Here is a 23753-nt window from a genome sequence, read left to right on the forward strand (position 1 = left end):
CAAAGATAAAAGAACACTTTTTTTTTTTTTTTTAATTTGGTTTTAAAAGCCCAGCGCACGCCGGAGCCAGGCGGGGCGGCGCAGGGCTGCCCGTGGCCGGCAGGTGGTGCCGCCGAGCCGGCCCCGGGAATAAAGTCGGGAGAGAAGGGAGCGGAGAAATGTGACCGAGATGGGGCAGTTGGCACGGGGAGGAAGCGGATAGGAGAGAGCAGGGGAAGAAAAAAAAAGAGAGAGAGAGGGAGAACAAAGCAATCGCTCCGCAGGAGGACGGGCGGCAGAGCTGGCTGGACTTCTGGGGGAAAACTTGCGGGGCTGCGGGAGCAGAGGCGAGCAGACGGCTTTGTCTGAAAGGGCTCGCAAAAGCACCACCTAAGCCTGCCGCTCCCCTCCCATGCTGAAGGGAAGGAGGGCTCCTGGGAGCCAGAAAGGAGGGGAAGGCGCTGGGGGCTGCGGCGCCGCGGCGGCCGGGGGCGAGCCCGAGTCCCCCCTGCTGCCGGGGGGGGCCGGGGGGGTGCGGGCAGCCCCTGCCCCGGCTGCCCCGCACGGTCGGGGATCGCTGGGCGTTTGGAGCCGAGAGCAAAACTAGCAGCTTTCGAAGTGAGATTCCGGAGGAAATTTAAAGAGCATCCGGATCCGGAGAAAGACAGAGAAAGAAAGAGGAAGGGAGAAATAAATCAAAACGCGGAGAGACCCCGAGGCAGCTGAAGAAAGGACGGGCGAGAAAGAAGCTGACGCCCAGGCAGAGATGGGGTGAGCCTGGCAGTTTATTATTCTCGAATCGCTTTTATTATTGGTGGCAGCTGAGCTATTTTTAAGGTAACTGCAAAAGAAATGAAGGTTTTAAATTGCTTTTTTTTTTTTCTCCATATTGCAAGCTTTAAAGTTTAGACTCGCCTTTTATTTTAGGGGTCAGAAAGTAGGTAATTGCACGGCTCTGCAACTTCTTAAATCAACTCGCGTGTAAGGGAAGCCTCTCGTGATACATATGTTGTGTGAAACCCAAACTGGGAGACTCGCTGGGAGGACTGGAGCTGGGCTGTGTTTCCAAACTTTTCCAGAAGTTGGAAGTTGGAGGTTTTGTTTGGCTGTTGTGACTTTGGCACTCGGTAAAATGGATTCTGTTTGCATTTCTAAATGAATAAATAGCTGGTTGAAATTCCCTGCTGCTTTAGTTTATGATCCTCTTCAGATTTTCCAAGAATGAAATAATGCTGCGTGGATATGGCAGTGAATTTTGGCATGGAAATAGGGGCTTAGCCTGGTATTTAATTTATGCCCTATTTATAAGTCTCAATCGTGTAAGTTTAAGGACCTGACGTGTTGTTGTGAGTTTCTTGTGCAGTAACTCTTTGTGGCTGTGGATCTGTAGGAAACGTGTCTGATCAACCCCCTCCAAATGTGTGGGTTTGACATTACAAGGCAAATAAATAAAATTCTTTGAGGCTTGTTTTCCTCTTGCTGACTTTCCTCTTGGACTGTCTAGATACGTGATTGAGCATTCAAACACACGTTCAAGAGGCAGGAAAGGCAGAGACAAAGAATCAAAAGTGACAGCAGTGTGAACGTGGCACAGATCCTTTGAAGTTGGCAGAGTCGGTGCTGATCCAGGGTAAAGCAGAAAGCATCCCTATTTTCCTGTAACTTTTCCAGTGATCCACAAAGTTACTGTAAAACTTCTAGAGCTGCCAGGAAGGGTGTAGCAAGCAGAGGGTTTGGGACTAGCCGGTTTATTTCCCGGGGCCCTGGGATGAATCCTTTTTGGATCGACCGCGGTTAACACCCAGCAGTTGTGTGAGTTCTTGAGAGGGCCACCAGCTCCCGTGGAAGAAACATTGAGATGGTGTCATCATCTCAGCCTGCCTGGATTTCACTCTGTAATTGCAGTGGTGTAGTAGCAAAACCATTGTTAAGCCAGAGATGACGGTTCTACCGAAAATTCCTTATTTCCACTTAACTCCTGAGTTAAAGTGTCTTCTTGCTCGCACGTTGATCACATGGGGTTATTAAGTAGCTTTCAGCAGCATTTAGATTCCTCTCCATACAAAAGAAATTAAAAGCACACCACCTTTACGTGATGTTCTGGCAGTAGATTTTTATTATTCATGAAGCAGGGATTCCGGTCTTCATTCCTCCATGTTAGATTTATTTTATTTTGTAACATCATGTTCTGCTTTTCACGGACAGGCTGTCCCTGCACTCTTTTGCACCCACTGCCCTGTAGGTTTTTAATGTTTAGCATTTCCTCTCTGAGGAGGATTGTTGTCAATAACACTTGATCCTGAGGGAAGTGAACTTAGTCAGGTCCTAGCTGAGTCTTCAGTGGCCGCTTTATTTCTCTGACTCTGCCAAGCGCGTTGTCAAATGCAACTTCTAGTTTGATCGGGATAGAGTTTACCCACTTGTCACGTTTTTCGACCAAAGAACTCACCCGCTCTTGTCCGTACGGCCATCCCAGTGACCTCTGCTGAGCAGGCAGTCTGAGCGGGCCCCGTCGAAGGGGCTGCTGCTGCTCCTGGAGCTCTGGCAAGGACAGGTCGAAAATAGCAGCAGACCTCAGTGAGTCCTACGAGCGAAGGCAGGCGTATGTGCGTGGAAGTGTGAGGGGTCCTGTAGCTCGTAATGAAGATGCAGAGGCAGAATTTGTGTCGGAGGCATGGAGCACTTTGAACTGCATACGTATCTCCACGTCTCTGGTTCTAATTATTACCAGGCATGTTTTTTCTGGAACGTGTAAAGAATTATTTAGCTGCCCTCTGGCTCTGCTCTTTTCTAACTATAATTATTGTACAGACTTCCAGCAACAGTGTGAGTGTGTCAAAGAAAGAGCTGTTGAAGCTCAGTAGCAGAAGCGACAGTTGTCCTGGGAGGGTGAATGTGCAGATTGTGTTGGAGACACTCAGCAGCCGAGGTGCTCTATAGATTGAGACTGGTTTCCAAAAGGGGTGGAAAAAAATCCTTGTTCTCAAAAAAAAAAAAAAAAAAAAAAAAAAAGAAAAGGGGGGGGGGGAGAAAAGGAGAAAAAAAAAAAAAGAAAAAAAATTATGTCTTTTAAATGCCCTTGATCCCCTTTCTCTGTGCCTGACCTTGCGTGCTTGGCACTCTTCCCCACGCTGATCCCGACAGGAGCATATTCAGCTGGGATTCCTTTGCTGCCCTTTATCTGCAGGCAGGCCAGGAGGCAGCTGCTTTTCATTCCTGTGCTAAACCCTGCCGGGTAAGCTCTTGGGAGTGGGGGGAGGCCGAAGGGAAAGCAGCCCACAGCCAGCTCCCGCTGCTGGAGCTGCGCTGCTCAGCCTTCCCCGTGCGGCTGGGGAGGAGAAGTCTGGCCTCTGCCACCTGGACGCTCGCAGCATTGTGCCCAAGGTGACGTGATGCAGCACACACTGAAAGCAAAGCTGCAGCTGAGAGGGCTTGAAGACCTCCCTGGCTGTTAGAACAAAGGGCTGCGGGCCAGCCTTCCCACGCTTTGTTCCTAAAGCAGCGGGGTTTTGCAGTTCAGTGTCTAAAAACCGGTGTCCTGGGGTCAGTGCCCCAATCCTAGGCAGGCAGGATCCAACGCCCTCCGCACCCCTTTGTAGGGAGCTGTGGTTGCCATGGGCTCTGGAGGGAGCTGCACCCAGCAGAGGGGAAGGGTTGGACTTGCAGAAGAAATGCAGTGGGAAAGAGACGGGGTTTGCTTCTGCAGCCCCATTAACCCCCACTTCTCCCCCAGACAGCGCTGACACGCAGCCGGCAGCTCTTCAGGCTGCTGAGGGAAGATAAAAGGAAACAAAGGCAGCAGCCGAGGAGGAGGAGGAGGAGACCGGTTCTCACGTCCCCTCTGCGTTCCAGTTCTGCCTTTTGAAATACTGGGCTCTGAAACGCGTTTCCCTCAACCCGCTGCCAACCAACCCCCCTCCTTCGAATTATCCGGGGCCGTGCCGCGCTGCGGGGTTTCTCTCGCACGAGCTGGTGAGCCGACAGAAGGAAGAGCCCCAGCCCTGACGCAGCCAGCGCGGCCTCCCAGCTGACTCAGCGTGGCGGCGGGCTGAGCGCCAGCGCTGAGCCACATTTCTTTCGTGCTCGCATGCTCACGTACCCCTCTCGGCTCTGCCCTGCGGACGCCCGTCCAGGAAACCAGACCTTGCAGAGGGAAAGGGCTTTGGGAAAGACGGCTGCGAGAATCGCAGAGTTCCCCCCCCACGGCAGCTGGGAAGTTCTTATCTGCTGCTGTGGCTGGCAGAGGGCCTTTATCAGAAAACTGCCTGTTTTGGGGGCTTTGAGCCCAGCCACAGGGCACAGAGCAAAAATATGTTCCCAGGTCTCTGTGCTCTCGTAGGCATCCTGCTCCTGGCAGCAGGAGTAGCACACCCCAAAGCCCTTCCCTACCCTTGTGGCTGAGCGCTGTTGTGCCCACGGGTTGCAGAAACAAATGATTCTGCTGATCTGGTGCTTTGTGATTTCTCAGCTGGCGTTTTTGATTAGTTTTTTTTTGGATGAAGGGGGACAACAGACTGCTTAGATGCACAGCAAGGTATTTAAAATGATCCCCACCCTGCATCTGAATGCCAAGAGTCGCACATGAACTTCCCAGAGGTGCCCTTGACCGAGCCCCATCCAGGAACAGCAAGGCAAATGCAGTTTGTGAGGATGGAGCTCAGCACGTTCCAGCTGCTGCCTTAAGTGCCTAAATCCCTTATTCCTAAACCTTGGAAATCTGCAATATTTGTGTCCCTGGAGTGCTTCAAACTTGGACTCTCCCACCAAATCTCTCTCTTAGAAAGCTATAGGTTACATTTGTGTCTAGGATTCAGTCCTGCCCCCTTGTCACATGCCTTGCTTTAGAACTGAAGACAGGACTGAAACATCAGGATCTGTTTGGGGAACGGTGACCCTAAAAGCTTCCCCCTCCCAAGCACACGTAACAAGGTTTCTTTCTGGTCATGCAGCAATGGGGCAAGTGAGCAGGAGGTAATAAGTAATTCAGCTAACAAAATAGGCATGTTTCAGGTGGGTAGACAGGATTGTGAGGCTACAATTACTGGGGACGAGAAATAAAAGGATCTCAGTAGGAAAAATCCTCCAGATTGCACAGGGGAAAAAAAAAAAAAAGAAAAACAAGGACAAAGCATGAGCCAAATGCAGTGGTGCAGTCAGAAAGAAACCCCTCCCCACGCCCTGTGTAGAAGCTACTGAGCAAAGACATTGCTGGATGCTATAAAAGATCTAAACCGGTGTTTAAAGAAAAAAAAATAAAAAGGAAAAAAGGTTTCTTCCTCTCGCCCTTTTCCTTTCAAAGAAGTCTGGCAGGAGGGCTGCAGTTAGCAGCTGCCCTTAGGTTCAGGAACCTGCTGATGAGAGCAAGCCTGTAACTGTCAAATAGGATTTTCCTGAAGAGGTGGTGTTAGCCTTGGAAATACCCCAAGAAAGTAAAAGCAACAAAACGTTGCTTCTCCGAGAAGGTGAGGAACCCACCAGGCAGCTGAAGGCGGGGGTGTGGCGAAGAGAAAGGGGCATGTGGTGAAACACACGGCACTGCCGCGGCGCTGTTGAAACTCAGGCATGGAGATAAACGGTTTGCTGAGCAGCTCTTTCAGAGGCTGGCCGTCCCTTCTTCTAACCTGGGCTATTCCTTAAATCGGGAGATGTTTCCTCATGGGATTTTACACCTTTATCTTGGGGCTGGAGGTTGCAGTGGGCAACGTGCCCCGTTTCCAGCCCGGCCTGTGTCTCCTGTGGCTTAAGCACAAAATCTCTTCACCTTTTTACTTCTCTTGTGCTGCTAGATTCATCTGCTGGCTTGAGAGGATGTCTCTGGTGAGGATTAGAGAGAGGGCTCCGCGAAATCCTCCCATTCAAGACGTCCCTAGCAAAGGGACTCACGGTGGGTTGAACCCTGTGTGGAAGACAGGCTGTGAGGCAGGGCTGGCCCTGCTGCAGCTCGGACATCGTTGTATTGCGGCGTGGTGGGCCTGGTGGGCGTGATGCCTGCAGATATCCTGATCCCTGTGGTCCCACACGCTGCAGGTGCTTCAGGGGACGGCGCTGGTGCCGGTCCCTGGTGCTGCCGTCCCCTTTGGAGAGGCCTCTCCTGGCGGTGGCTCATCTCCCGTTCTATTGCAAGGGAGATTCTCCAGCGTGCTCCGGCTGCAGGAGCCCTGGATTATTCCAGAAGCTCCTATTTAGGACCAGGCTTGCAGGCCTGCGAAGAGCCTGCATCCAGGCAGGACACTCAAGGACAGCCCATAAATCCGGTGCCATATGTGTTCAGATTACACGGAATCGGAGAGGCAGCTCTGGTTTTAATCTCCTCCAGTCTTTGGCACCTCTTTTGCCCGCTGTTCCCCCACCAGGTAAGACGTGGCACTAGTGCAAGGGAGTGAACTGATGCCACCTGTACCTCCTTGGCATCGGGCAGTGCTTGCAGGGCGTTCTCCCAGGGTCTTGGCAGCGCCTCGATGCGTCCCAACCTGGCGAGTTCCCTCGCTCGGAGGCAGTGAACTCAGTCCCTCCGGCCCCCTCGGTCCTCACCACCCAGCTGACCCCATAAATTAAGAGGACAAATAATGATTTGCTCTCATAGCAATGGTGAAATAAGCAGCTATTCATTAAGAAATCAATTTGGATACCGTAGTGATGAGGATAATACAAGAATCAAGGTAGAAATGAGACCAGTGAGCAGTTTTGCATGTCAGCCTAATGACCAGAGTCAGACTCCAGCCAGTGAGCAGATCAGCAACGATTGATCCAAACCCTCTCTTTGTGCATCCTCCCCAAACACCAGTGACCTTCTTCCAGCAGCCCTCCTGAAGGAGAATCAACAAGAGGAGGCAGCATCCCGGAGCCAGGAGCTTTGCTGTTGCAAGGAACACGTAAGGAATAGATGGATTAGTTAGGTTATGTCTCCATTTTTGTTTTTAGCTGTTTGGTTTAGCCTGTTGGCTGGGAGCCTGCTGCTGGAGTGTTTCCTGGGGGACCTTTCACTTGGGGAAAATTTACTTCTAAGCTATCTGTGGGGTGTGGGACTCTTAGATTTTACCCTTCCCCCAGGGCTGGGTACAAATGCAGGCAGAGTGGAGACCTGGATCCTTTCCAGTTGCCATCAGACGCTTGCTGATCATGTCTGCGTCTCGGCCAGATCTTTGTCCTTTCACTCATTTGATTTGTTTTTTCTTAATTATCTATGAAGGACAGCCCTGGGGGATGTAAGTGGTTTTATTTACACATGTCCTTTCCACTGGTACGTCTGCATTGTTACGGGGACTCCCAGCTGGGAGCACGAAAAGAAGAGTCAGCATTTGAGGATGCGTGGCGTATCGAGCATATACCCTTAAAACACAGGGGAAAGAGAGCTGTAGAGGGAGAGAGAACATGACAGTTTGAATCCTGTGCACTTTCAAGACTATTTTTAAATGCTCTGTAGTGTTTTTGGAAACAGGAGGTCAGCAGCTTGGCCAGAAGCAAGCTAACAGACGGGTGCTCCTCATACATTACTCTGCCCATGCATCTCAGATCTGTCTTTCAGCACCTGTGCTTTTCCTGCTCTGAACTTCCTCCAGTGCCACTTGGTCTTGCCTGCGTCCCCACCTTGCTAATCCACTCAGCTGTGCTGAGCTGTGTCAAACCCTGCTGTGGTTCTGCTGCTGAGGAACATAGAAAGCGTGAGGCAGAGCCATTTTCATTTGCACCTTGTTAGAGACGTGCCCTGAGATTTGCAAACGTCACGGGCTCTGCTGTCAGGGCCTCCCCGGAGCTCACATCCTGTATTCTCACATCAGCAGAGTCTCAATTGCTTGGTTTTCTTCTCTCTCGATTTGCACTGCTGCCTACTCACTCTGTCTTTCTTGCACTCCACCACTTAGACCCTAGGAGAGCTTTTGTTTTGTAGTGTTTGCTCTAACCTTGTCAGACAAGAGTGTGAGCAGTGAACGGAAGGTTTCCATGCCAGCCAGCATCCTCAGCAATAAATTCTTGTACTAGCTAGATACATTTTGTGTCATTTTACTGGATTAAAATAAACACCTTTCTCAGGCAGCTGGGAGAAGGCAGTGACGGGCTGCCCTCATGGGGCAATCTTCAGCCTCCGTTATTAGGGACGTGCAAGGTGGCAGCAACTATTCCCGTTTGCAGCGAGGAAAGGGGAGACGTTGGAGAATCTTCTGAAATTCTTCTTGTTTCGCTTCCCTCGGAGGGAGACAGGTGCGGGAGTTCCTTCCCTGGCACCAAGCAGGCAGGTGAGGCTGCAGACATGCCCTGCTGCTGTTGCTACCAGTTTGCTTTCCGCTGGAAGCGAAGCACATCTGGTGTAGCTGGCAGCAGGCCTGCTCACGGAGTCTGGGCGACTTTCGCATCCCTAACTGGAAGGGAAAGACCTCTCGGAGACAGCGTGAAGCTTTGTTGCTCCAGGGAAGACCATAAAGCATGAACGAGCATACGAGGAGCATCGAAGACAGCAGCGATCATGTAAGGACATGAAAAGTAGAGCACCCTTCCCCGCTGACACCAGCAGCAGAGCATATTTCAACGTACCTGGGGCATCTCTTGGTGTACCTGAGACCAGGGGAAAAGACCTCGTGCCCAAGGGCTGTGAGCTGCGTGAGCAGGCAGCCAAGAGCCAAGCCAGCCTCATGCAAGCAGAAAAAGCGTAAGCAAAGCCCTGTGAAGACGGGCTGCTCTGTCTGATAGACCTTCCAGTGGCTTCTTATTTTCCATTCCTGATGCTCAGAAGGAAGGCGATGCTGGCTTTTGTGGGTACTGACACTGTGATTATGAGACAGCAGACAGCAGGGTGCCCCCTGTCCTGGAGTGACCAGGAGGAAGGCAGTGGGATTGCCAGGTATCGAAAGACTCAGAGGTAGGCCACGCAGAGAGAATTCGCTTTCTTACCCCTTCGCTCCCTTTCTCTTTTTGAGACCTCCGGTCTCAATGGTAGAGACGGAGCAGAGCAGGGTGGGGACCCCTCCCTGCAGAGACTACTTTACAAAGCAAATGAGCAGGCAGCTGTCTGCATCTTGTTGGGGGACAGCACAGGGCAGCCACAGGGGATCCTCTCTGCTGGTGCCTGGGGTTGTGCCTGGCCCCGTGCTGCAGGCACTGGGTGAATTCCCAGGTGCTGCTGCAGCACCAGCCAGAGAAGGTTTATCCCCAGGAGTGCTGCAGAGAGCTCTGTCGGGGCGCGTGGCAGGGGCTGTCCCACGCACCACTCGGTCCCAAACCTGCTGCAGTCAGCAGGAGACTTTCCGTTGACGCTGGGCGCGGAGCTCACCGCTGAGGAGCGAGCACAGGAATAACTGCTGTGCGTGCGAGGGGTGATCTCTGAGGAGGCTTTTCCGTCACGGTGTCACTGCAGCCAGCGTCACGTGCGTGTGACTGGAAACGTTAGAGCCTTCCAGGCTCCTCTGTGGCCCTCTCCCAACAGCCGGCTCCTGCTGCCAAAGGGATTTGCTCCAGTTACACGGCTCACCCAATTATCTTCCATGACAGGGAAAGAAAACTTATTTAGTGATGAGAGATCATTACAAATTACAAGCTCTGCGAGCTTGGGACAAATGAACCCCTTAAGCGCTGCCTGGTTGAACGCTCTGTCTGTGCTCTGCGTGATAAATAACAGCTGACTTTCTGCATCGCTAGGAAATGAATCACTCTGGAGACAAAACCAAAAAGGAGCCTCAGTCCAGCTAGGAGACCTGAAAAGGAGGCTGCTGGAGGAGAGGCGTGCACTAACCCCCTTGGCCTGTAGTCTGTCTTACACTTACTAACAAATGCCAGCAGCTAGGTAACGTCCCTCCTTTGTTCTTTCTGACACTAGACCAGGACTTGGGGGTCAAGGTGCAGGGCTGTTAATTTTCCCTAACTCTGTGTCTTGTGTCTTGAAGGATAAGTCATGATCCACGTAAAACACGGCTTCTGTTAGTGGAGCCCAGAGAATTTGAGTCTCATTTGAGAATCAGACTGTGGCTGAATAAAACCAGCCGGCGAGGATGCTCAGGAGGGGCTGGTTTAGGCCTTTACGCAGTCTGCTCCTGAGCAAGCGATCTGAGTCAGGACCGTAGCCTGGGGACAAGGCTGGAAACTGGGAGGTAGAAGGGAATATTTCATTTCCTTCCTAAGTTTTGGTGATGCCTACGGAAAACACCAGGTACAGTCATCTTCATTCTGCTCACTGCAGCTGTGAGGACTTGGAATGGGCTGGAAATAGAAATTTGTGGATTTCAGGGGCTCACATGTCGCAGGATTGTGACTGTGCTTTGTTTGCAGCTGTTGTACCCAGGGAGGGGGTTATGGGATGTATCCAATCCCATCAGACTTCACGAGCTGTAAATAAGGAGTGTGGAAATGACCAGTGCCTTGGGTTTTAACCAAAGTCAAATGGAGACCCCATCCGCTGGTGCACCTGGGCTGTTGTGTCACGGAAACGTTCCTTCCTGCCTCTTGAAATGCTCAAGTTACGTCCTGATGCGAGATTCAACTCCTTAGTTCGGCTTAGACACTACTGGTTACAAAATCCAGGCAGTGCTTGGTTCGGAGCTTTCACACAGCAGCTGCACATTGTGTGGTGAAGTGTTTCCTCTAATTCATTCTTAAGTGACTTGCTTTTAATCCTGCAGCGTGACCTCTTGCTGCAGGATGCGCTTCCCAAGCGTGAGTCAAGGGAGGAAGAGCTGTGCTGAGGGGAAGGCGCTGCTTGTGCTCACAACCCAAACCCACAAACCCATCCTCCATCCATCCATCTCCCCAGAGCTCCAGCTCGGAAATATCCCAGGAAGTACACCCAGCACAGCAGCCAGAGAATCATATAGGTGGTGAAGTCACCATGAAGTGTGCACGTAGGTACCAAGGGATAGTGAAAGAAAGCTTCGTATCAGGCTGAAATTAAGATATTCACTAAGTATTAGCATAGTTCTGCCACACCAGCTGCATTGTGTAGGACCAGCTGGTGTGTCCAAAACATGAGATTGTGATGTCCTGTTTGTGCTCCTGCTCGCAAGCTGACTGCTGATCCTCGGGTGAATGCGTGTGTAAGACCTGCTAACCTCAGGGCTGTCCTGTTGTTGCTGGTGTGACGATGCTGTGGTCTTTGGAAATGTGTGAAGGACAGCAGAGGAGAACAGAGAAGCTCTAGAAGAAGGTAGAAGCCTCTACCTGTATTTAACCGCCCTTAGTGGCTTTGTTACCTTATCAAGTGTATTTCCATAGACCAAGGTCACTACTGTGCTGGGAAAGCTGCTGTCGTCATGCTGCGTGGATGGTGGGCAAAAAGAACACACAAAAACCTTGGGCTTTTACTTTACAGGAGCATCATCAGTGGTCCACGGGCATTAGAGGAGTGCCAAGGATGTGGGGTGCTTCTGCGGAGAGCACACAAAAGCCCAAAGATCTTTGAAAAGCAACTTACAGGAGTGATGGGGAGCTTTGGTCATGACTCCCCTGATAAGGAGGGACACTAGATGATACCGGTGCAAGGCTGCTGTTTGAGAGATCCGGGTCCACGGGAGCTGCAGTGCCCAGCACCTATGTCAGGGATCCCTGGAGTGGAGGCAAACAGCAGAAGTGCCCCTGGCACTGCATAATGCAGTGTGGGTGCTAGGAAGTCAATCCACCTCCCCCATTGCTCAGCTTCCCCTCTGCCCTTACAGCTCTGTTCATCTCTGTTGCAGGGAGCAGCCAATCTTCAGCACCAGGGCCCATGTTTTCCAGATCGATCCTGCCACCAAACGGAACTGGATCCCCGCCAGCAAGCACGCTTTGACCGTCTCCTATTTCTACGATGCCACACGCAACGTGTACCGGATCATCAGCGTGGGGGGCACCAAGGTAGGGAGTGTCTGCTGAGGGCAGCGCACAGTTTGAAAGCAAGTTTGTTTCCAGCCCAAATCTGTTCTGCAGTTGATGTTTACTGTGTCAAGTTGGTCAGTTCTCAGCACGGGGCACTAGCATTCCCGCTGCAAGGAATGGGAGATAAAACAGTCTCCATGCTCAAGTGTATTTAGTGTTGGACAGTTGACTCTGTGCTGATGAAAAGTGTGCCGTAGGGTCTGATGTCCTCCTGCCTCCCCTCCTCTCTCCCTGCCCTCCCTACCTCTGAGCATGCAAAACGTGAGATTTTTCTAAGAGCCTTGATCCTGTGTTAAAGCTGACCCTGTAGACAGAATGCACAAAGACTGAGGGGCTCTCAGAGGCAGTCTGCTCAGTCACTACCCCAAGACAAGCTTAACTCTCCCTAAATTCTTCTTGACAGACATTTTTCTGACTTGCTCCTGAAGGCAGATATTCAGCAATCTTCCTAGGCAGTTTATTTTGTTGCTACACTAACCAACGGAGTCTTTCGTAATAGCTAGTCCTAAGTGCAGTTTAAGCCTTTTACTTGTTTTTTCCTTACTCGCCATGAAAATGGAGAACGTCAGAAAGTTGCTCAGTCCCCAGAGACACTGCCTCTTCTCTTCCAGCAGTGAAGGCCCAATGAAGCTTGTGATACTTAAGCTTTTTTCTTTTTTTTTTTTCCTTTTTCTCCAGCAGACAAGAAGATTTACATTTGTTCATGTCGCAAAGCTAGACTAGAAAGACTTCTGGTCACCAGAACCCTGAATTGCTGTTTTATACATTTAAAAGCAGGGCTTCTACCCCCAGTCCCTACAGTGCATAGCCGTTATAGTGTTCAATCTCACACCATCGTTCTGGGGCAGCGGCGTGGAGTCTGACTCACTTGTGCCTCTCTCCACAGGCAATCATCAACAGCACTATCACCCCCAACATGACCTTCACAAAGACGTCTCAGAAATTTGGACAGTGGGCAGACAGCCGAGCCAACACGGTCTATGGACTGGGCTTTGCTTCGGAGCAGCACCTCTCCCAGGTAACGTGGCAGGTGCTGCCAGAGCCCTGATCCCGGTAGGGTGAATGTCCCTGAAACCCAGGAGAGATCAGCCTCAGGAGAAAAGATTTTAGGGTCTTTAGATGTAGTGCTGTTCCCACTGTGCCAAAGTCTAATGCACGATGCGAGGAAGTGCTTTAAAGGAATATTTGCAGTGTCCTGAATGTCACAAAATGAATTTGGATTTAGGGCTCAATTTTTGCCATCTCTACTTAGCTAATCCCACAGTTGTGAGTGCTGTGGGTAGTGGCAGGTGGGGGCTATTCCCTCAATGTTATTATTAATTGAAGAGAAAGTAGAAAGTACATTGAACGAAGTAGCAAAGGGAGGAGGAGTGACCCAAACATCGATTCTACTTTGTTCCGCATTTCAGTTCAGCAGCAGAGTGACTTTTCCGCTCCCCTCTAGTTTGCAGAGAAGTTCCAGGAAGTGAAAGAAGCAGCCCGTTTGGCAAGGGAGAAGTCCCAGGACAAAACAGAGCTGACCAATCCTGCCCTGAATATCACATCTCACCAGGTAATGCTCAGAACCAGGCGTGGGTAAAGCTTACTGCTGGGGAAAATGGTCCCTGTGCTGATCTCTGGTAACTTGTGTATGCTTCTATCCTTCATCCTTTTCTGCCCAAAGGCGTTCTCGACAGACACTGAGGTTGGAGATTCACATTTTGATGACATCTGTGGCCCTGAGGTCACTCTACTGAAGCACATGAAGTGGATTAAATAGTGCTTAAGTGGAGCTCCTGGGAGGGTTTACAGTCCTCCCTCTTTGACAGTTAAACTATCATAACCAGCTGATGTCTGGTAAAGCCATGCTGGAAGAGGTTTGGGGTATTTTGTTGGTGGTGGGTTTTGATTTTGTTTTCTTTAGAATGGCTCTCCCAGGGCTCAGTGTGACGGTAACAGGCAAGCAGCATGCAGGAGTGTGTGTTGCCTGGCTGAAGATTGTAGGAAGGAAGATGCAAGGCATTTCCAGCCTTTTTTTCTGTTTTTTTTGGGGCTGCAGAGGGGTTCTTCTCCCAAGCGTTTCTGCAAGGTGGTGTTGTCCATGGGGGTCTGTGGAAAGACAGAGACTTCTTGGCACTGGTGACTGAGAAGTCCTCACTAGGCTATTCCCGTTTCTGTCCTATTTCCACTATGGAAGAGAAGGAGCTGTGCTGTGAGAGCAGAACTCACTCTCCCCTACCTCAGGAACTCTCCACGAAGGTAGAGCTGCAGGCGTGACAGCCAGTCATTCAATTTTCTTTTCCCCAGGAGACCAAGCCAGAAAGCTTAAGCCCATCACGTATCATTCTCACACGTGTCACGCCTGCAATTGTTACCTGTCTCCCTGGATAACTAAATCAACTCCAGCAGCAGTAGGGTGGAGAGGAGAGGATAAGTGGTGGAGAAGCCTTCCTGTCTTTTTCTCATGGTGCGGCAGTTCAGCATTGATAGTGAAGTTCCTCTCCCCAATAGTGTGCTCCAGAGGTGGCTGATTGTTTCCCCGAGCTCCTGGCAGTAGGAGAGGAGCTGTAGGATGGAGGACGCTGCGTTCTCTGGGTTGAGTACAGATGGAATGGCAGCAGAGGAGGAGGAGGGAGTGCGAACAGTACCTTGGCCTGCAGTGAAAAGAGAGGGAGGTGGAGGCAGTGGCTCTGTGGAGACTGGAAATGTTGTCTGGGGTGGAAAAATGGGGAAAATCTGCCTTGCTGATGGCTCCCACTAACTCAACCCTATCCTGATGGGTGGCAAATGAAGAAGGGAGCAGAACAAAGCATTCGCAGCAGAACCAAACTTTTAGGTAAAGCACTCCCTGGTCAGTAATAATTGCCCAAGACAGAGATTCACAGCCAGCTGCAGCCTGGAGAGCTCTCCTGGCTGGGAGGCAGGCTGGGAGTGGAGAAACTCCCTACTGTCCTGTTTGCACCAGGCAGAACGCATCAGGTATCACAACAGACACGTCCAGCACCCCTGTGCTGCTCTGGCAGCTTGCAACAGAAGGGATGAGGTGGTCGGAAAGTGTTAAACACAGGTCTGGTAGATGGGCTAAGGCTCAATTTGTTCTTTGTACTTGACTCAGCAGTGCTAAAACTGCCACAACTGAGCCCGTGATCACTCTTCCCATCCTGCCCCTTCTCTCCACATGAGAGCTCACACACAAAGACGCAAGGCCCCTGCCTGCAGCCATCTGGCAGCCAGGATGCCGACATGGTGACACACGCAGTGTCCCCTGCCATGTGGGCACGTGGACCTCGTCCTGCCTCTCCCAGCCCGTACACATCAGCCCTTCTGCCGCCGTCCCGCTGCTGATTTTCAGTCTTCTGCATTAATAGAGCTTCAAACAGGAGCTTCACCCTTGAATAATTGATTGCGTTTCTGTTTGCGAGTGAGCAGAGAGCGGATCTGTCTGCTGAAATTAAATCAGAGCGCTCTGATTTTCTGCATCTGCACTAGTTTATTTAGGCTTCAGACTTCCAGAGCCGTGGAAATGCCAGGCCAGCAGCTCTCTGCTAGCCTCTAGTACCTAGCAAGGTGAGGCAGGGTTTTGTTTTGCAGGTCTCGCTTCTTGATCGCTCTCTGGAAGGTGTCTTGAAGCTGGTGTTCAATACATCCCGTGGCCCCGTCTGCCTCTATTTATAGATGTCAGATGACTCCAAAGGCAGGTGGCTGTCCTTACCCCAGGCATGTAAGGGCTACCTATCAGCTCCAGCAGGCTCACCAGCCACCTGGTCTCACAGCCCCCAACTTAGGATCCCAGAGGCTCATTGCTCAGGGAGTCTTTTTATAGCTCAGTTTGCCCTGTGTGTGCCAAGTTTCTTCCCCGCTGTGAGAGGAGACCATGAAGGAAGGGTCTTTTGGGGGGACCTGTGGATATAAAGTTTGCTTTGGTTTCTGCGTATTCATCTCTGCTCTGCTCTCAGTTCCCTCCAGCATGGGAGGGCGAATTGTCTCTGCTAGCCCTGATGTACGCAGGAATACAGAGCCGTGTCTTAACTCAAGGTGCAGAAGCTGGAGTTGCAACTGAGCCCAGGTGGCATAGCAGGTCTGTGTTTAGAGTTTAAGGCTTTCCACTGCTCTGAGAAACGGCAAGAAAATCCTGTTAGGAATTCAGCAAAACCCTGAAAGAGCCAACTTGAGCAGCTTGGTGTGCCGGGCACAGCCGTGGGACTTGGGTTACAGGCTGCAACATCTCTGACATTTGTCTGGGGGAAGCTCGGGGCCAGAGAATTCAGTACCTCAAGTTGGGAAGGAGAAATAGCTGGTGTGTGCAAGCTGTGAGCCCACCTGCTCAGGGTGTCTGTGCACTGGGATCGCTGCCCCAGCATGTCATGGGGACAGGGAAAGGGAGGACGTAGCAGCAGAACAGGGCAGCTGCTGGAAGAGCTGAGCAGGACAGACATCAGCTTACCTATCCAAGAGAAAGCCATGCGTCCACACAGCTTCTGAAGTCACAATTATACCACGACTGGTGCTGCTGAGCCATACGTGAGGGTCTTTGCCACACCTTGTCATGTAGACGTTGAGCACAGCTCCTCCTAGGAGCTAGAATTGAGAGCCAGGGTCTCTCACGAGTGTGATAAGAACTAGCTCTGTGAATGAGTTTGCAGGGACCTTGTGGCCACGTGGCTCGTCTTCACTGCCATAAGATAACCTCGTCTTCCTCATCCCTCAGGTACTTCCCAGCCCCATCATCAGCTCCAATGGACCAGGAGAAGATAAACTATTCCGGAGCCAAAGTGCCGATGTTGAGATAAGCACAGAAAAGGAGCGGCTGAAGAAAATGCTTTCAGAAGGGTGAGGCTGCCATGACTGCTCTCTGCTCCTAACAGCTAAACTCTGTTTTGGCAGGATTTGGAGCATGTCCCTGTCATCCCAGCGCTCATAGAGCCCCTGAACAACTGAGTGGCCTCAGACCAAATGCTGTTAATCTAATACTACTTGTTTAGTTAGCCAAATAATGCCCTAGGTCTGCTGCTGCCCAAACCCTCCACTGTACCAATTTCCTTTTTTCCCCGGGAGAAAGTTCTCTCAGCTCAAAGGTGAAATTTGCTGTTGCTACAGCGCGGGAAGGAGAATGCTTTGCGCCTGCAGCAGGGATGAGTTGTTGCCAGTTATCTGCAGATCAGTAATCTGTGATACCAGAAGATGTTCACGCTTTTCCAGCTGGCCTAGGGCTGCATTTGTGTTAATTCCCCTGGTGATTCCAGCAACATCCCTGCTGCTTCCTGTCTTTGTCTGTTCAAAAGACTCTGGGCTAGATTCTGTCCTGTGGCTCCTGCTGAGCTGGGAGCTGAACACTTAGAATATTTTTAAGTTAAAAGCAAACGTCCTGCTCTACCTTCTGAGTCTAGGGTGATAGGGTTTCATTCAAAGCAAACTTGGATCCAACAAGGGTTTAAAAATGGATTCACAGTCCTATGTTGCAGAACCCCTTTCTAGTAGTTGTATCACCCCCCCCTTCCCCATTAATCTCACACTGTGGTTTCTGCAGTTTCAGGAAAGCACATGTGGCCTTGAAGTCGAATATTATGTGGGGGTAAAGGAAAAAGAGGTAGATTCAAGGACTGGAGGAAGCATTTAAATTTGGGAAGCAAGATGAAAGTCAAATAGAAAGCTGTGCAGGAAGAGGAAGCACTTCCAGGAGCATGGCTTCAGTGTGTGTTCGCACTGGGGAGTGGGGGCAGAGGGAACAAAACCTTTACACTGAGACCCTCACACTGTCCTGCACACCCCCTTGTTCTTTTACACAGCTCGGTGAGTGAGGTCCAGTGGGAGGCTGAATTCTTCAGTCTCCAGGACAACAACAACAAACTCGTGGCTGCTCTCCATGAAGCCAACGCCAACGTGGACCAGTGGAAGAAGCAGCTGGCTGCGTATCAGGAGGAGACGGAAACATTGCGGCAACGGGTGAGCGCTGCAGGGACCTTGCAGAGCAGATCAGAGGAAACCCTGTCCCGGAGCCAGGTGGTGCCCTTGACCCTGTTCTTCCCTGAGGTTCCCTCAGTGTCAGCAGGAGACAGGATTCAGATCCAGGATGCTGCATGCGCCTGGCAGGGAAACATGCCAAAGAATAAGGCCACATAACAAGGGACCTCTCAGAAGAGCTCCTGTTTTCTGCACAGCAAGCTGGGGGTGTGCTGAGTCCCTGCAGATAAAGGGAGGAAACCAGAGCCCAAAGTCAAAATGCCAGCTTCCCTTCAGATTTTCTGGGGGTAGTTCCTAGCCGCCAGCACTACTGAGTAAGGACCATGCTTCCCCAGAGCTGGACACCAGGGCAGTCTTTTGGCTGCTGGCAGGAAGGATGGACATTGCTCTATCTGCTATAATTAGCTGGAATCCAAGCTGCGACATCACGAAACCCGTGTGGCACAGTACAAACAAGCCCTTGTTCGGTCAGAATAATAGGATCGTTTGACCCCCATAATGTCAGAGAGGTCGCAGATCAACTGAGGAGCCCTGTGTGCATCTGGATAGAGCAGTGACAGTCACACAGCTGGGTTTCTTGGGAGGGGAGGGCAGCAATGTATCTGGGAAAGGGTGTTAGGACAGTTGAGTTCAGCTGGGAGAGGACTCCGGAGCCCTGGAAAAAGAAGCATAAAAGCATTTGACTTCTAGATCGCACACTATGAAGACAGCAGGGATTAGAGCAATTAACAGCTGTTTCCACTTGATGGCTGTTGTGTGGCCAGTCTGTGCAGCAAACAACCGTCCCCCAGGACTCCCTGTGCTCGTTGCTAATTCTCAGTGCTGGAGTCAGGCAGTAAAAGTTGCGCAGAACGTTTTTTTCTCCTCTGCAGCAGAAGGCTGCCCTAGGCATAGCGTAGGTCTTGGCTGTGCGTATGTATATGTGCGTTTTGGTGGCTGGCTGAGACAAGCTTCCAGTTCCCTGCTGTTGCTCCATGCATTCTCAATTGTTTGGTGGCTGTTCTCACAGCCAGGGGTTAGGAGTGAGGCTTTCTTAAGGTTTGGGCAAAGGGCAGCCACTGTGGACTTTCTAAAATCCCAGAATAAACTGGAGCTCAGTGAAACGTCTAGATTTCTGTCCCTAAACCAGGGCATTTGGGTACCAGAGCCGGTTGATTCTGGCCATGACCATGTGAGCTTCACATCTCGTGGTCACAGTTACAGGAATCCTAGTGCAGGACTCATGTCACACCAGGGGTTCGAGGCCTGTCTGTGTGAAAGTACCCAGCTCTGGAGCTCCGCTTGTCGAGCTCATTGCAAGCCCTTTGAGAGCTTGGGCCTCATCAACAGCTGCTCCAGACCTTCTGACGAGCCTTTAAAAATGAATCCTCTTCATGAATAATTTAAGCCACTGGGCTGAATTTTTCAGGAACGGGGAGCACTCTTGGGCAAACCCTTCTGGCCAGCTCTGCTCTGGTTGAACTGCAGTAACTCTCTTGCCCTCAGCAGTATCTGCCTGGGGATGTAAATGGTGCTGGACCTGGCCATAGCTGTGGGTTGTAGGCTCATGTGCTTGAGCTGAAGCCAGTCAGGACTTGCTGGAAGTGCAAAACTGCAGGAGAAAGCAGAGACAGAGTCTCTAGACAGAGTTTTGCTGCAGTGCGTTTCTGTGCATGGTCTACGCAGAGCAGAAGGAGGGAACTTTTTTCCTAACAACAACAGGAGGGAAGCTGCTACCCTGTTGTGAGAGCCCTGTTGGGTTTGTAAGAAAGCCAAAACGTGAGAGAGAATGACTGTTGGTGATAAGACATTGGGATGCTTCTATATCTCTGAGCCTTCCTTGCTTCTGTGTAGGTAGCAGAACTGGAGTCGCAGGGGGCTCATGATTCCTCCAGCGAGAACAACAAGGAAGAGCTGAGCCAAACCCTGGAGGAGCTGGAACTACTGATCAAGGCTAAAGATGAGGTAATACTCCCTCAAAGCAGAGGAAAAGCTGAATCTGGGTGGGCTGTCAGTCACCAATACCCTGTCCTTTACAGCTTGTGTGAGATCTGAGGGCCCCTCATGCTCCTGCACAAGATGTCTGTGCAAGCCAGGAGCTTCCATAAGCCAGCACAGCCCCCTCAGTGATTTCTTCTCCCCAGAGAGACAAATCTGAGTGTTGGTGAAGTGCTGGGAGTTTCCCGTGCAAAGGGTCTTAAGCACAGAGTCTCAGCCAGTGCACAAATGACAGGGCTGTCTTACCCCTTCCCCTCTCAACCATCTTCAACTGTAGTTAGCTTCTGGTAGAATAATTGCTTCTTGCTTTCAGTGCATTTAAATTAATGATTTAAAGCTGAGTTTTAATTACAGAGGCTGTGAAGGAAGGGAGATGTGTAGAGAGTCTCTCTGCTTTGCACAACTGCTGGCTCTCTGGTAGCTGGGCTTCAGCAGGGCGTGTGACCGGAGCCTTAGGCTTGTAGCCATGCAGCAGAGATTGGGGCAGGCAGGTGTTTTGGGGTTGGCACGTGTTTTGGGGAGATTTTGTCTTTTTGAAGAGATCTCTTGCCCCACCCCAGACCTGCTTGGGGTAGAGGTAAAACCCTGGAGCAAAGTGGGGCAGAGTGTTGACCCAGCAGATGAGCAGGACCCCCATGAGCCTGGGATGGGATATTGAGCAAGGATGCAGCAGAGTCACTGAGCCTTGCTGGTACCCAGCCAGTCATCTTGATTAGGGTCTGGGGCTTAGAGGCAGCAGGTACGGCACAATTGGAAGGTCAGAAAGGGAGGTATTAAGGAAGCCAAACTTTGGAGCTGAGTGTGGTTAAGTGATCTGTGGAGCAAGGGAAGGGGCTTTTGCTGGGCTCTGTGGTGGGAGGTGGCCCTGTTGGGACGGGTGGATCTGGTGTGATGCTCTTCCTTTTTGTGTTTTAGGAGATTCAGATGTTAAAAAGCCAGAAGTGTGGTCGATGGGAAGCAGAGGGCGAGTGTGAGGAGACCCTGCAGAAGCTTCAGGTAAGGATGGCAGATCTGGGGACACCTCTGCACCTGGATTAGAGGGACCCGTCCCCATTTCTCCTTTGAGCCAAAGAGGGAATGTTGCAGAGCTGCCATGCCTCTCTTGCCTCAGGATGATGAGGACAGGTCCTTGCCCATGTCTCTGCCTTCCTCCACCCAAACTGTGTCCCTCAGAGATACAACGTGGGGCACCATAAGCAGGCAGTAGCGAACCCAGCCTGCACGTACTCTCCTCTAGCACTTGCTGTAGCCCCTGACATGGGACTGGAGAGGGATGGTGGTGTCCTGTAACCCTCTACCTCTCTCAAGTCCTGCTCAGCTTGCTGGATGGCCAGGGGTGGCTAGGGGAGAAGAGCTGTGGCTCGATCTGGCTGGCAGGAGGGATGCAAGCTGCTCTGCACCTCAGGGCAAGGGCACAGACGGAAGCACGATCTGTTGTGCCGTCTCTGGGGGCACTGCCTGCGCGTGCTTATCTCTGAGCTACTGAACGAGGGGATCTGCTATGGGGCTCGGCCCCATACTGAGGCACCGGTTTTCATGGAAGGATAGTGTCTGCAAACATCAAATGCCATCAGACCTGGAGATGATAGGTATCGGGGGGGGTCTACATTGATAGCACCTGTGCAAACTGCAGGCAGATAGATGCCTGGGTTTGAGGGACACGTGCTCACATGGGGTGCTGTGACTCAAGATAGGGAGGACCCCCTGTGAGGGAGCTGCTGCAGTCCTGGGGTGGCTGGGTGTGGGCAGCCTTGCGCTGGGGTGCTGGTGGAGCTGTTTGGTGAAGATAAGCGTGCTGGTCCGTGAGCAGCAGGTATCGGTGCTGGGGCAGCCACCTCACTGCACTCGTGTCCTTTGGCAGGAGTTGGAGGCTCGCAACGCAGAGCTGGAGCGGCGCCTTCACCTGGCCGAGCAGACGCTGGCGGAGACCCTGGCTGAGAGGGAGAAGGTCCAGAATGAAGTCACCAAGGTGGCGGAGATAATGGATGTGAAGATATTTGAGCTCAGTGAGATCCGTCAGGGACTAGCCAAGCTGGTGGAGAGCAACTGAGCAGCAGCATGCTCGGAGGAGACACCTCCGGAGGAGGGGAGCCTGAGCTGGGACTGGTCGCTGACAGCAATTACGGTCACGGAACAGCCTCGAGGCCTGTTCAGGCAGGATATGCCACCGTACCAGCAGCTGCCTGGACAGCGTGGAGACCAGCCGCAGCCACTTCACTGCCCCTTGAACACCCAGAGGGAGGGCAGAGAGGATCCGAGCTCCTGAATCCTCCACAGGGAGGATCTGCAAGCCACAGCCAGGCCTCTCTGGACCCTGCCATGGCTGTGGCGTGGTCCAGAGACTGCAGCTGTCCCTGTGCTGCCTTCCCAGCCTCCCTGCTGCCACACTGTCTCCAACATTTTTACCGTTTTCTAGGGGAAGGGGCTGAGCAGCCTTTGCATTTTTTCAGTAGATTTTTAGGGAACCACTTGCCTTTTGCAGAATAAGCTGCCTGTTTCCCCACCTAGAGAGGGAGAAGAGGTTCCAGCACGCTGAGGACACCAGTTGCTCCTCTTCCTCTCTCCCAGCCCTAACAACTTTGTGTCTTTCTAACAGGAGCCAGTAACACGGGTCACTGTCAGGAGCTACCAGAGGTAGCAGCCGCCCCATTGCAGAGCAGGGTGCTTCCCTGACCGCGTGCCCTTTCCACTGTTCAGTCACATCCTCCAGACGAAAAAAGAACTGCAGGTTTCAAAGTTCTTATTAGTTTAACACAGTGGGATTTAATGACTTGTTAAAACTTCTTCAAGCTGAGAGCAAAGGCCTGGTTGGGAAAGGGGCATTTGAGAGATGAGGCGTCCCCATGGGGATGGCCAACCAACTGCTAGATTGGCATCTCTCCCAGCCTCTAAGGGCTGCAGTTAATTGAAATTAAATGGAGCAAATCGCAGTTGCTCTTGGGTGTTTTTTCTTCTCTTTTTTTTTTTCTTCTCTCTTTTGTTGGGAAACAGTCCCCAGAGATGTCCTGCTCTGTGTCAGATGAGCCGTGTTCCTTTTGAAGGGTACAGGTCCCAGCTTGCCATCCTTGGCCAGATTAAAGGAGAACATTTGGAGCATGCTGGGGCCAGTGCCCTCTGGGGCCTCTGGGAAGTCCGTGGGTTATTGTAGATGTTGTCTAGTCGTAGGAATCGAGGGAGGCACCACAGAAACCTGGAAGGTTGTGTCTCCCCCGCGGTGCCCTTTGAGTCCCCCGTAGTTAGCCAGGAGCATGCGTAGCCCTGTGCCGGATGATGAAGCAGTGTCTGTGTAGTAGTTAGTTAGTAACCTCACAGGAGGGTGGCTGGATTTGGATTCTGTGGTCGTTTTTTGCCCTCTTTGCTGCTGTAGGTTAGGCAGAGACAGCAGTAATCCTGGGAATGTTTCACAGGTCTGCAGAAACTTTTAGTTACGTGGCGAGCACCGGCTGCCACGTACTGCCTTCTCCGCACCCAGGCAATCCTGGGCAGCTCCTCAGGGCCTGCCTCTCCTTTCGCTCACCTGGTGACCAAGAGAGGAACCCACAGCTTCCACGCACCGCCTGCAAGTTGGGGCAGGATTAGGCCTGGCACCTCGGGAATCTGCTGGAGCCGAGAACTGCTGGTGACTGCGTGCTGGATTGTGTCTAGGCAAAGCCCTTCCCTCTCCCAGGGGTGATGAGGAAACAGCGAAATTTCCAGACCTGTGTAGCCAGGGAGGGGCTTTTCTGTTTGGGCGTTTGGTTGTTTTGGTTTTGGGTTGATTTTTTTTTTTTTTTGGCGTGTGTGTGATTGGTTTTAGTGTTCTGCCTTTTTTTGTTATTGACTTTTATTTTATTTTGCATGAAGTGTTCTCAACTGTATGGGACTGGAGCTACTGTAGTAATATTTGTTTCAGGGTATTTAAGAAGGGAAGGAAGGAAGCTGGGTGGCAAAGATTTCTAGGGCCTTGTTTACCACCCCACGCCAGTGTTGATGTTTTATTCCTACAGGAGCAGCCTTCTTTGAAATAGAGATCAGCTCCACGA

The 23753-nt window shown here is 51.5% G+C and overlaps 1 protein-coding gene across 1 annotated transcript; it reads left to right on the forward strand.

Moving 5' to 3' along the window:
- Positions 1-200: 200 nt before the first annotated feature.
- HOMER3 (homer scaffold protein 3) lies at positions 201-23753 on the forward strand. The gene is made up of 9 exons (XM_035569786.2): positions 201-750; positions 11637-11793; positions 12701-12832; positions 13259-13366; positions 16502-16623; positions 17580-17736; positions 19588-19698; positions 20647-20727; positions 21593-23753. Exons 1-9 carry the CDS (start codon positions 746-748, stop codon positions 21779-21781), a joined length of 1062 nt encoding a protein of 353 aa, XP_035425679.1. The 5' UTR covers positions 201-745; the 3' UTR covers positions 21782-23753.

This window comes from Cygnus atratus, chromosome 26 (assembly GCF_013377495.2).
Source record: "Cygnus atratus isolate AKBS03 ecotype Queensland, Australia chromosome 26, CAtr_DNAZoo_HiC_assembly, whole genome shotgun sequence".
Classification (NCBI taxonomy): Eukaryota; Metazoa; Chordata; class Aves; order Anseriformes; family Anatidae; genus Cygnus; species Cygnus atratus.

Coding starts and splice junctions, on each gene's coding strand:
- HOMER3 (XM_035569786.2), top strand. Junction 12,833..13,258: donor CGGAGCAGCACCTCTCCCAG/GTAACGTGGCAG, acceptor GCTCCCCTCTAG/TTTGCAGAGAAGTTCCAGGA. Junction 20,728..21,592: donor AGACCCTGCAGAAGCTTCAG/GTAAGGATGGCA, acceptor GTCCTTTGGCAG/GAGTTGGAGGCTCGCAACGC.